Below are 13,579 nucleotides of genomic sequence, written 5' to 3'. Positions count from 1 at the left end.
CCGGAACAAATTTGTAAAATGTTAGAGGAATTAACTTTTATGCAATAATTTATTATGCTTGATTGCTATTACATTTAAAAAGAATTGGAGTTTCACATGCATTGTTTACATTAACTTTTAACTATATGCAAACTTCTTGTTTTAAGGCCTCTAGAGAAGAAGAAAAAATAGAACTGACATTGTTCATTTCTTCATAATGTCAAAGGAAACATTACAAAATAAATCCACCAATTACGTCTCCCCTCTCAGATCCAGACTGTCCATTGAAATATGAACTCTGATCTTTTGGCAACAGAATCAAGATTTCAAATCAAATTCCAGAGATACCAGAAAGCCCCAAAGCTTGTTAAACCAGAGTGCACCAACAAACAGATGAAAGAGTAGGGGAAGAAAAATAAGAAAGGAGGGGCAAGTAAAAAAATAAAATAAAACAAGAATCACCAAGTTGATTGTTTTCAAATTTGAATCCCCATTCTTGGACTTCACTTTTCTCAGTTTTAAAAAAGAGACATAGAATATTATATGAATTAAATACCTCATATCTCGAAGCACAGTGAAATTTAGATTTAAAACATGGGTCAAAACTCATCTAGTTCATTCAGGAAGCATATTCAAAGTGAAGTCCAGGAAATAGTTCATAACCACTTGCCATGGAGGCCTTGACTTCAGCTAAGAACAAAATGGAAGTCGCAGGAGATACCTGTTCCTGATTCATTTCTGCCAGTAATTTGTTGGCATGGTCTTTCTCATTCTTGTCTGCCACCTTATTGTTAACATTTAAAAATAGCTGTTAAAACGGGAGATAAGAATAATGGTAACAGAAGTGTTAGTTAGGTCACCCACAGCCAGTGTAATAAGTTCATAGCTCTCCTTAACCTCGAGATCTGTATATTCCAAACTTGGCAACTTTAAGTTGTATGGATGTCAGTTCCCAGAATTCCCCAGGCAGTGTGGTGGCTGCGGAATTTTGAGAGTTGAAATCCATACATCTTAAAGTTGCCAAATCTGAAAAGCAATGGTCTAGATGCATTGGGCAATAAACTTCATCATCCCCAATCAGCACAGAATGAGAAAGAGGAGATGTAGTCTTATACTACATGTAGACAACCCCAAGTTGGGGAAGGACAACAAATGCCAGGGACATCTCTCCACATCAAATTAATGGGAAATGGAAAACACAGTTGCCAGGGGAAAGTGGATTGCTGACTTAATGGCACTGTGCCTGAGAGGTAGGCTATGAACTAAAGGCACAGCAGATCTGTTAATTGATTTTGCCTGGCTGGCTGACTTTTTTTTACCTTAAGGAGAGATTAGCTGCTACCTGAAATAATGTTAGTGAGATTAGCTCAGCCTTTTTTAAAATAAGTAAAAGAAATCTTCATTGAAATGGAACCCTAGATTGGTCCAGTACTTTTATGGCTCCAGGATGAAAAACAATGGGGGAGAAAGTTTGTTTCAAATTCCTACTGCCCCCGTGGTCGGAATATTTAAATCCTTTCCAGTTTTCTTCTGTCAGAATCCAGCCAACTTGAAATATATTTCAAAATGCATGTTTTACTATAAGTGTAAAATGAAACGTAACTTACACGTTATGTGCACCTCTACAAATTACCAGAATACTTACAGCAAGTACTGTAAGGGTTCTCTTTTCACAAAGATAATAATTCTAGGATTGTTGCTCTTTTCTAAATGAGCTCACAGCAAAAGCCAATGTAAGATGGGAGTCCTAAAGCAAACATGTCAAACACAAGGCCCGGGGGCCGGATCCGGCCCGCGAAGTGGTTTCATGTGGCCCGCGAAACCATCCTGGAAACAGTGAGGGAACGGCCCCCACTGCCTTGGCCCTGGCCCAGAGACCCTCCTTCTGCCAGAGACCCTCAGATCTGTCCCACTCCTGACCAGGCCCCATAGGCACCCTTGATGCGAACGATGTAGAGCTGGCCACACCCACCCAGTAGGCCACACCCACCCAGTAGGCCACACCCACCCAGGCCACACCCACCCGGCCCCCTGAGGGCAACCGCAATGCTGATGCGGCCCTCAATGAAATTGAGTTTGACACCCCTGTCCTAAAGGGTCCAATGAGATAGAAAAGTGCCAAAATCTGGCATTTCTGCTCTTCTCTGTCCCTCCAAACAATATATTAATAATGAACTTACAAGTAAGTCCTGTGTCTAAATTCAGTGGAAAATATTGTCACCGTTTTCAGCAAAGATGGTCCACAGAATGGTTTTCTCCAACAGCTTCCCTTTCCAATAGATTACTTTTACACCTCTACTGATCTCAACCATAATTAAGGGTTTACAGCTGTTAATACATAATTAAATTTTCCTCCTACGGAGAATTTGAAATCCCATGTTACTTTCAATTTCATAACCTAGTTAAGGAAGATATCAGGTAAGTACTAACCATAGCTGAGGCTGAGAAGGGAAGGAATGTTAGGTTACTTTGCCTCAAAGCTTTGGTAAGATGACCTGCATGATTTTTATGGCATATTTAGATTCTCTGGAATGATGGATAAATTAGGAGCACTGGAATGAGTCAGATTTGCATACGTAATCAATAGGCACTATACACAAAAACCCAGTACCGTGGTGCCTTTTTTCGAGAAATCGTCTCCCAAGAAGAGATAAGCATGGCTTCTCAATGATCTCCCAACTGAGACTAGCCAACCTTGATCTATTTGGAATTAAAAGAAACCCACGCAACATGGGTGACGAAGATTAACTAATCAAAAGATAGCCACCCATTCCCCTACATATATGCAGAATGCAACATGGATACAAAGGATGACTAACCTATAGATGTTTACCCCACTTCCCTATAAATGTGCAGCAAAACACATATCTAACAAAGAGTTTTGGAGTAAAACCCTAAACCACAAGGGAGCTACTTATAGGGTTTCATTATCTGATTAACTCTAATGTTAAATTCGGTTAGCTGCATTAGATTGAACAAGTTCATAAACACTGCAAAAAGAATGACATCGTTAATAAAACGCTGAAATAAATTATGGATTTCATGGATAATGGATTTTTTCCACACAAAATAAAACTAAGTCCAGTGTTATTCATGTCTGCTCAGAAGTAAGTCCTACTGGGTGAGAACAATATTAAGATGACAAAAAGCTGAAGTTCCTACTTTATCAGAAAGCCCAAACTGCAACTTCAACTCTCTACTTAAGAAGATCCTTTGGAATTTATGTTTAGCAAACATAATGCTCCCTTGACTATGATGGGGTGAAAATCTGGTCTCAACTTCTCAAAAAGGACCCTGGAGGGCCACAAAAATGATGATATTTGTCTGTACTTGCAGACTCAGGTATGGTACATGATAAGTGGTGGGATTCAAATATGTGAACAACCAGTTGTCTCTGTGGATGCCACTTCCAGAAGTCCATTCTAGGCCTGGGCAAAATTAGCTACCAGTTCTGCCGAACTAGTGCAAACTGGCTGAATCCCACCACTGTACTTGATCATCAATCTTTCCACATAGTGTGGGGAACAAATTAACAGTCTCTTGATACAAGTCACTTCTCCCTCCCTGTGTCAGCCATTAGCATGTATCTGAATGTGCTTCTGCAGGATTTGTTCATAATTCCACAAAGCAGCTGATCTTTTCCTGGAATTGTGTAGCTGTCTTCCAGGGTATAGTATGATTCCAGGAAAAGATGCACTTCATTTAAGGAACTGCCTATACAGCAATGTGGGTGACAGGGCACTTAGCACTTTTTCCTCTTCAAATCTGAAATACTGCACATTCCTAGTCCAATAGTTCTAAGATCTTTGCATGGTCTTCATTGTCTGCCAGTGCCTCTCCAAATTTTCAGACTGGAAATCCTACTACTCTTCTCCTTTTTTATTTTTTCCAACATTAATACCCATGTCACCATTGACCATATTTTGTCCAACTGGATGACTTCTAGATGAACCAGGCTTCAACCTATATAATTCCCATAACTGAAGTCCCATTACAAGTGGGAAATAGTTGGTGAATTTTAAATTAAATTATTTATTTATGAGCACTAACATTTATTATTAAAAATCAGGCTTGTTTTAATAAGGGACTGGAAATCCTGGAAACCAGGTTTGCAAATTCCAACTTACAAAGGAACCCTACTTTAATTAACTTACGAAACACTGAAAAATGGCAGTTTGCTTTTGCAGGCCAAGGCACTTCTTTTATTTCTAAAGTCCCACCAAGTTAAATAAGATTTACTCCAAGGTAACTGATAATAAGAATACAAGAAAAACAAAAGTTATTACACTAACAAGAAAAGAGAAAGACAGTACTGTAGAATATACACCAAGAATGGCAATAAACCACTTTCAGAAGACATTCAAAGTCTTCAGTTATAAAAAAACATAACTACTATAGTGCAATTCTAAGGCTGTCTCAATTCACATAGCGCTGCAGGTAAATAAAAAGGATATATATGGAAGGAATAATTATTATTATTCATACTCTTCCCTGCTATTGGTGTTATAAGGACAAGACACTACTCTTAAAACCTATTTAAAACTAGGTCAGCGTAAATGTAAGCTGGATCCACTCTTTGAACTAAATTTATTAAAGAATCAGGTTTTCTTCTAGAATATAACTGAAATGGTTCTGTTAAAACTATAATCAAATATACGTACAAAAGATTATGAGTATCTTTCTTACAATCTTTTGTTTACCTTGCAATTCTGCAGCAGTCGAATAAGATGCTCAAAGCAGTTACTATTAAGGAAAATGGCTTGCAGGACAGGCCGATCTGTGCAGTCCAACATAGCAGTGATTGCATCTTAAAAAGAGAAAAAACTAAAAATCAAAGAGAAAAGAATCATATCTTAAAATAATTACATTGCTTTAGTCTCCCTCCAAAAGAATAGAAGTACTTTGTTAGCAAAAAAGAAGAAGCAGGAAATATTTTTTTACCATTAAAATTATGGTATGCCAAAGTTTAGAAAAATCTCTAATGGATCAAAAAGATATATCTTCCTCTCTTACATTGGACAATCAGATGGCTCAAAGAAGCCAAATTGGGACATAAAGGCAATAGCTAATTAAGTAGGAGTAATATTTTATATCTATATGTATATGTATTTATATAAAGTAAGGAGTGAATATACAATTCTTCCTACCCCCAATATAGAATTGTACTTTTAAAACAGGGTTGTTTACTAACAATGCAATTAACAAAAAAATATATAGTTGATTCACAACAGCACATGGCATCAAACCCACCTGCCTTTTTTAAAAACATTGATCTATTTTTTCATTGCTTAGCAGAAGTACGTAATATAGTGTTAAACTGGTCACAGGGAAAACCAGCTTCAAACCCCCATCTGATTAGGGTTAACGAAACTGAGCTGCAAAGGATTTTTTTTCAGTTTTTTGTTATCAATCTGCTGACATCTAGTAGACCTACAGATTTTGTAGCCTAGAAATGACAGTCCTATGCTTGACTTTGGAGTTCATTGGACAATTCTGGATGTGTCATTTTATTTCATGTCAAATTACCCCCCCCCACACACACACACAGTGACACCCCTATGTATGTTGTACATTTTTTAAGATTTCAAGGCCAGAAGTCTAAACAACAATTTGAATGACAGAAGCTTGCATCTCTCCCCTTTGAGATCTCTAGAAAGTCAGACAGAATAAACAGTAGAACCAGACTAAAGCTTCTTAGGGACAGGTCCAGGAGAAGTAGAAGGAAACTGTTAAGTATCTGATTTCTCTTTAATGCTCTAACAACAACAGATGTAATGCAATTTCTGGCCAATACAAATAGAAGAGAAGCCAGAAAGATGTAGCTGAAGGATACTCATTCTCCTGAACTTTCTTTATCCTGCAAATCATGCCAAGAAAACAGCCATCAACTGAAAACAGCCATCAATTTGGCAAATCTGCCATCAACTGAGAAGCTGCCTTCTCAATATCACTGCTGTAAAGAAGTACAAGAATACAATTCCTTGAAATCCTTAAGTCAGCCTGTCAAATAATTGTTAAATGCCTGTGGGGAATCTTTCTGCCTAGAAAATAGGTGTCCTACAGTATTTGCCTCTTCTGAGTGGACTGGACAAAGAATGTGGAATACTTAGCTGGTTACAATTCTTACAATTTGGTTCTAGTAAGCCATTCTAGGGATATTTAGTCAGCACTGAAATTATTTAAATAGGTAGAAATTGCCCTCACTCCTCAGTCAGGAGCATTAACTGAAGCTCATGAAAGAGACACTTGCTGCATTGGCATGGAATGGTCAATCAGCTCTGTAGAGTGCTAACATCCTTGCATAAAACATACCACTTGGTTCCTCTCACAAGTGATGTTCTCTTAACAACCAATTTGGGGACCAATTTGTCTAGTGTGTCATTAAAAAGTGGACCCTGGATTGATATTCCCTAATAAGCCAGAAATCATAAATGGAGGACAAACTCTACCTTCTAATTCCTGCCCAGGCAACACAATTTTAAAAAGTTTCTATTTTAATTATTTAGCTAGTAAAAAAGCAAACAATCTGTGTGTAGAGGTCTATATGCCCTTGCAGATGGCATGCCCCCTGAAAATCAGGGGGCATGTCATCTGCAAGGGCATACAGACTGCACTGATTACTGAAGAACTGTCATTTTATTGTAGCTATGGACATTTCAGCTGCTTAATGTTGCTTTTGTGGCTTTATGTTTCAAACTGATTCTTATTTTGACACAGTTTAATTTCAAAAGTGGTCCCATTGCAAAAGCCACAGAGAGAGAATGAAATGGTCAGGGCCCCATATCCTACTGACATATGGTCCCAGCATCTCATCCTGCCTGCCTTTCTTTTCCCCAAACGATCCTGTTACTCACTCAGCATTTGAATCTGCAGTGAAATGAACCTGCTTTCCCACTGACGGGACCTCCTTGAGTTAGGCAAAGCCTCATGATCCGAGTTCAGCAGCTTGAAATAGTTCTCCAGTATGGTGCTGGTTTCCACTTGCCGCTGGTCCGAACTACTAGTGAGAAGAATGTGCACCACTTCCGTCAGGCACTTCAACGTCAGCTCAGCCTTCCTGCTCACTTCATCTGGGTCTCTGTTATCCCACATGTCACAATCCGCCAGGACACGCATCAAGACTTCCATAGTGGCAGGAGAGATGGCTTGAAGAGCATTTCTCTAAAGTTAATAATACTTCACTATCAAAATAATCAGGAACAATTCCTCTTTAAGAAGCATAAACAGGCACATGAAACAAGTTTGAAATTGCGTGACTTGGACAAAATCGGCACATTAATCCTGTGGCTGGATACCAAAGTACTGTACTTTTCCCTTTGATAGTGGAATTACATAAGAACTTATTGAAGATGTGTTCATGTTTCACCCTAGCCATCAAACATGCTCAGATTTCCGAGAATTTCCTGCCATCAAAATGTGGTGATAATTGTCAAAACACAGGCAACATTTTGCTATTTATGGGGAGGAAATGAAGCAAAAATTGCACAGTGTGCTAACTGTTAAGAAAACTTAATAGCAAAAGAAAGAAAAAAGTCGCAAAATATTCCCAAAATTCCATGTGCCTACTGAGTCATGTGGTGCCATTGCTCACATACACACACACACACACACACACACACACACACAAACACACTAAGGGTCAGAAAAAAATTCTTCTCATGAAAGATCTTGGAAATTCAGACAGTAAAGGAAATAAAACACACGTAGATTGCCTAAGTAGTGTGGCCCAATATAAGTCAAATTCCTATGTTCCTGTAGCTCAGGGGTGTCAAACTCGCAACGTTACATGACGTGTCACAACGTATCGCGACTTTTTTTCCATTGCCGAAAATGGGGTGTGTGCGGCAGTTTGACACCCCTGCTGTAGCTGAAATGCTTTCCACTGTGATACGTATTGGCCAGAATTGTTACATTTTCAGTGTATTCTTGTAGAAAAATTCTTAACATAAATTTACACATATCTTTCCACAACTTTACTTTCAGCACATTATGCTCACCAATCTCAGGAAAAAGAACACATTCTTTCTCTTTGAACCTAACGGCACTATTTTATTTACTTAAGATACTGTCTCAGCCTAAACATCTTTTAGGACAAGCTATTTATAACGGATTTTCATTAATTATACATCTTTCCAACTGGATGAAAGCAGATTGCATAAGGAAAATGGAAAAGAGTCAGTTTCACTACTAGAACATCTTAAGTACCATTGTTTTAATGTTAAACTGAATTCTGGAAAAACAAGATTAAAAATATGCTTTTAAACCAAGACATCTTTGAATTCTAGCATACATACAAGATATCTATGATCTGTCTTACTTTTCTTCAGAATAGCTTCAGCTGCCTTGTCATAAATTCAGGCAAGAGGAAACAAAAGTCTGGTGCTCGGGCATTGTGTGACAGACTGATATAGACTCTCTTTTATTATTTTAAGCAATTAGCACATGGGATTTCAATCACAGAGTTCAATCACAGCATATTGGACCATTTTGTTCACCTTCATTGCTCAGTTCTGTCTCCCTTGGAAAGGATCTTTCTCAAGATATTAAAGGGGCATGAGTGCATTTTACCTCTGAACTACAGTCTGTCCCATAAAACAGCAATTGCACTCCATCTTATCATAACTAACCTATTTCTACTCCAAATTCTTCATTGTTGGAAGTATTCATAAAACACAAGCCACAAAGTGATGATGCAGTAACGATGTAAGTCCTACATCCCAATGATTAAGAAAAGGATATTAATATATTCTCACCTGCCCACCAACCACAATAGCTCCAAACAGATGTAATAGACAACATTTGAGGCTCTCTTTGAGATGCTCACTTTCTTGAAAACACTCTGGAAGCAAAGAACAAATATGAACTTTCAGGACAAAAAAAATCACTACCAGAGAAGCAACAGATTGTATCCCTACAACCTGCACTTGCAGCCACAAATATAAAGGAATCCAATCCTCCCTAACTGGGCAAAGCAGGCACAACTGAAAAGCTAAGAGATAAGGTTGAGCATAGCCATCTTGTCCTGCAAGAGAGATTCCTGCTCATTCTACTGGCAGCTTACATAAAATATGGTTTTTTTTAATCAAAAAGTGAAATGTACCTTGACTATACCAGGTAAGTTTGGGAAATAAGATTGTGTTAAAAGACCATATGAAAAAAAGTATTAAGAGTAGTTTGACTAGCTAATATCCAGAATAATCTCATAAGATATTGACCCACTTTTGTCAATGCTGAATGAAGTCTACTCTCTCTCACAAGAAGTCACCTTTAACAATAATTTGGTAAAACGTAACTAAATGGTGTTTACCAGGCCATCATTGTAAATTAGAGATGTCTTTCTCCCCTAATTGTAGCTAAGACTATCTGGTTTTAACTTCACTCTGAAAGGTGCAGTTACTCTGGAACCAAAAAAAAAGACTCCAGATGTTTAGTCAGATCTCTACTGAAAAAGAAAGGAGGATCACATCAGTCTGGCAGAAGGACATCATCCGGGGGAAGCAAAATGGTATCATTCAGATGCTTTGGATTCCCAACAGTCCCAACCACCCTGCTCAATGGCCAGGGATTGTGGAAATTGTGGTCCAAAATCAGGAGGGTGTCAAGCAAAGTGCTAAAACCATTCAAAGGTTACACAGCTTTCAAATATTTAAATAAAATATGTTTAACATAATGGAATGTCTTAAGTTGCCATACTTCTCCATATTATTTTTGAGAAGGCTAATGTTTTATGCCCAAACTGGATGTTGACTCAAATTGCCACTGAAAAAAAATCATTATATTGTATCTAAACTTAAACCTTACCTCATAGAAGGCAATTACAACTGACCTAAAGAATTTTTGCTCAGTAATAAACATTAACCTGGAAATTGTTGCCATAGCAATAGCTTGACCCATAGCGTAGCTACTGCCAAAACCACCACAGATTATTTTTTTGGGAATTAGCTTCTTGAGAAGTTCCCAGTAATGGCAGAAGCCTGCACTGTTATAAAGTCACTGTTTAATCTTCAAGAGAGAGGTGTAATCAAATGCAAAACAAGTTTGGAAACAAATAGAGTATTCAAGAGCTTAATTGTGCAAGCCAAACATAATAGGGAGATTCACATTAATGCTAAAAGGGGTTTTAACTCTGAATACTTAACAGAGCTAGATTTAAAATTCATATTTTTTTGCCTTTTATAAAGCGTATCCCACTTCAACAGTAATTACAGGGTTTTCCCCCAGAAATGTATGGGTCTTAATGATTGCAGACTTGATTTCAAAGGAAGAAATGTAGCATAATTACTTTCAAAAAGTGCTTTTATTACTGTGCCAATAACTTGTGATAGTCATTTTTGCAACATTTTCCACAATGCTTAAAGAATTGTTACATTGGGTTCTGAGTTTTAGATGATGAGTCTTCCTCACACTTCATGAAAAACCACTGTTCTTGGTAGCACCATTTCAAATCTAAGGTGTTTTAATTAGAAAAGAGCAATTAAGCCAGTTGCAATCTGTGGCTCATGACAGATCCATTAAGAGGGAAAATAAAAAAAATATACTAATTTATGATTCATAAGCAGACAAGTTTCTAGGGCACTTCTTGTGAGCTCTCAAAAAATGATACCACATGCAGATGAACATGTGCTGTAATGCCTCCCAGGACCCCACCAGGAGTGGAGGAACCTTGGGCAAGAGACTTTCTTTCACACACATCTGAAGACAATGCTATAGCATTGAAAATGCACCTTGATTATCCAGAATGCATCTGGGTCAATAATGTCTTTAAATTGCTTAATTATTTATCATTTTCAAGTTACCGATAGAAGAGAATTCTAAACCAAGCTCAGAGAGCACCGGCACCTTCAAACTGAAAACTATGGTGAAAATCTTATTTCTGAAAAATTCTGTTTAAAACAATTCTGAATGGTAGGACATTATAACAAAGTACTCACGGTAAAAGAAAGGGACAAATTCCACTGTGAGTAAAGCTGGTTTATATTTTTGTCTATTTTTTTCAACTGTGCTCAGAATACGCCTACAATATATGGACACAGAAAAATCATATTCATTTATAATAAAGCTTCAAAACACATTTTAGTCATACCAAAACGTATGTTCATTAATAATGCATTGATTCTGTATAACATTTATGTTACATGACATTCTTAAAATACCCCTTGGGTTGTTTTTTATTTCTGCATCAAGCCAAAAACATAAACTTTAAGGAAATGTGGCTTTAACAGTGCAACTTTTATAAATATATCTGATCTTATTCACATAAAGATTTATATGGTCTGAAGAGAAACCACAGTATTCACATAAACAATGGACTTTACTGATCTTTCCTAGAAGTGATGGCTTTTTTTGTACGATAAAAAATTATTAAACAAAGTCCTATAGCTGTGATGATACCTGTATACGTACATCTCCATTTAAAAAGTCCAGATAAAAAAAAAGCCTTTTCCTATAGAATTTTCAGGATGTGAGCAATCAAACAAGCAAAATTCTAATCGATTTTTTTATTTGATTTGATTTATACTTTGCCTTTTGTTGTGATTTTATGAATAATATTCCCTTCTTCTATTTTAAACATTTTAAGAGAAGCTAGAATTAAAACACTGTTTTAGTTTGTTTAACATCTTGTCTTATTCCAAAATGGATAACCATTATTTTCCAGTCTGAATATCTGAGTGCAGCATCAGATAGAACTATGAGTATTTTATGACATAATCTGTTCAAACTTTTAAAAAGATGAGGTCCATCTAATCTCCTTATTAGCATAAAGTGGATGTAGCCTCCCATTCTGTCTCTCCTGTGGTGGATGGTACAGAAGGATCCTGAAGCATCGTACTTGGAGGCTTATACTGCATTCTGGTAGCAAATCACAAGTGTAGGCAATTTGAGGGGCAGGATTACATGAGGCCTCAATCCTCTTGTCTAATCAATATATTTTCTATTTAGCACTACATTTTATGGGATTATATATTTTGCATCTTTATTTTAAACAGATTAAAATAACAAGAACAGAGTGTTGTTGTTGTTGTTGTTGTTGTTGTTGTTAGTTGTGAAGTCATGTCCGACCCATCGCGACCCTATGGACAACGTTCCTCCAGGCCTTCCTGTCCTCTACCATCTTCTGGAGTGCATTTAAGCTCACGCCTACTGCTTCAGTGACTCCATCCAGCCACCTCATTCTCTGTCGTCCCCTTCTTCTCTTGCCCTCAATCTTTCCCAGCATTAGGCTCTTCTCCAGTGAGTCCTTCCTTCTCATTAATAGAGTGTTAATACTGTATAATATTCTCACATACCCTGCAATTCTTTGCCTCCAATTCCTATATGGATCATAAAGACTTTCACAAAAAGCCAGCGCATGTCGCACAAACTCTTCTATAGATGTTTGATCAGCCACTTCTTTCTCCTTTGTTTTAGTCTTCAGCTAAAGAAGTAACAAACAAGTTTTTCATCATAGTGTAAAATACTTTAGAAGTCTTTTACAAACATTTCAAGGGCTTGAATTGAAAACATTCTGTACATCTTCAGTTTGTCACCTATGTAGAAATGTATCCATGTTGCTTGTTCAACAGACCTAGCTCAAACGAACCACAAATTATACATGAACCAATCCACGGCATATGATCACTATGAACATATATAAGAATGAAGAGGTTTTAATCTGACCTGTTTTGCTTCTCTGTTTTTAGCTAGAACACAGTCAGACAAATGTTTTGATCCTAAGGGCTGCATTAGTCATGACCTAGTGGAGCACACACCAAAAGGAGGATAAAGACACACTGAAGGCAACCTCCACCTGACTGAGCTCCCTGTCAGCCAGCCAGTCACTTGATTTACTGGCTGCTGAGATGTATGTGGTTGCAAAAGACTCTTCTTAGCATTACAGTAAACTCCAAGAGCTCACCATTTAACTAACTGGCACACCAAAGCATAAGGATAGCATCTGTGACAGGATATAGAAAAAAATTTCAAAGTTGTTGTCAAGTTTCCGATGTATGGGCTTTTCAAGTGACTCAGAGGCATTGTTTACTGTACCTTAAAAGTCCTTTATTAGCCTAATACACTGACAAATGCTTGCTCGAAAGAAGCTGGAATCTGAAATCCCCGCCCCTTGCACAATATATTAAAACACAATTCTCCACCTTTCTAATTTTGTCATTAATCATATTCTCCAATTACGGTAATTTAAAGAAACAGTTTCCCTTCCGTTAGAAGACCACCAAAGCCTTATCTTCTTTAGGAAGAAAAATGGCCTTGGAAAGTACAATCCTACTCATTCCCCCTCCTAACCTTAAACTAAAACAATACACGTCTTAAAGCAATACACAAGTTTAAAATATGAAACGGCTACTTCTTCATCTCTTGTCAAGCAATAACATTCGATGTTAGCAACGTTGACAGTTGTGCACAGTCCTCACAGAATGTGCTGGCCAAATAATATTATTTAATACATTCATATTCCACCTTTTTCCCCTGAAGCTCTAACAATAATCTAACAAATCATAAATAAAATGCACAAATTATGTAATGAAATCCCAATCACTCCCTGATATCATGCACCGTCCTACACAATATCAACAAAAATAAAAATAAAATGCTCAAATAATGC

At 37.3% G+C, this 13,579-nt stretch overlaps 1 protein-coding gene across 3 annotated transcripts in view; it reads right to left on the bottom strand.

The window, feature by feature from the left end:
- The window catches only part of NBEAL1 (neurobeachin like 1), a gene marked incomplete at its 3' end in the record, with an annotated part of 103,728 nt that overhangs the window by 62,825 nt on the left and 27,324 nt on the right, over positions 1-13,579 (bottom strand). For 2 of the 3 annotated variants that reach the window (XM_081339542.1, XM_081339541.1), the window contains exons 6-11: positions 12,267-12,394; positions 10,911-10,993; positions 8,733-8,818; positions 6,834-7,140; positions 4,680-4,786; positions 701-787 (exon numbers count right to left, since the gene is read on the bottom strand). In XM_081339542.1, the coding sequence (XP_081195668.1) occupies positions 701-787; positions 4,680-4,786; positions 6,834-7,140; positions 8,733-8,818; positions 10,911-10,993; positions 12,267-12,394 (798 nt within the window). The remainder of the gene's footprint in view (positions 1-700; positions 788-4,679; positions 4,787-6,833; positions 7,141-8,732; positions 8,819-10,910; positions 10,994-12,266; positions 12,395-13,579) is intronic. The other variant, XM_081339543.1, reaches the window with a different exon arrangement.

Source organism: Vipera berus (genome assembly GCF_964194415.1).
Source record: "Vipera berus genome assembly, chromosome: 1".
NCBI lineage: Eukaryota > Metazoa > Chordata > Lepidosauria > Squamata > Viperidae > Vipera > Vipera berus.
The sequence above is the reverse complement of the archived record's forward strand: the minus strand, read 5'-3'. Positions and strand labels throughout refer to the sequence as shown.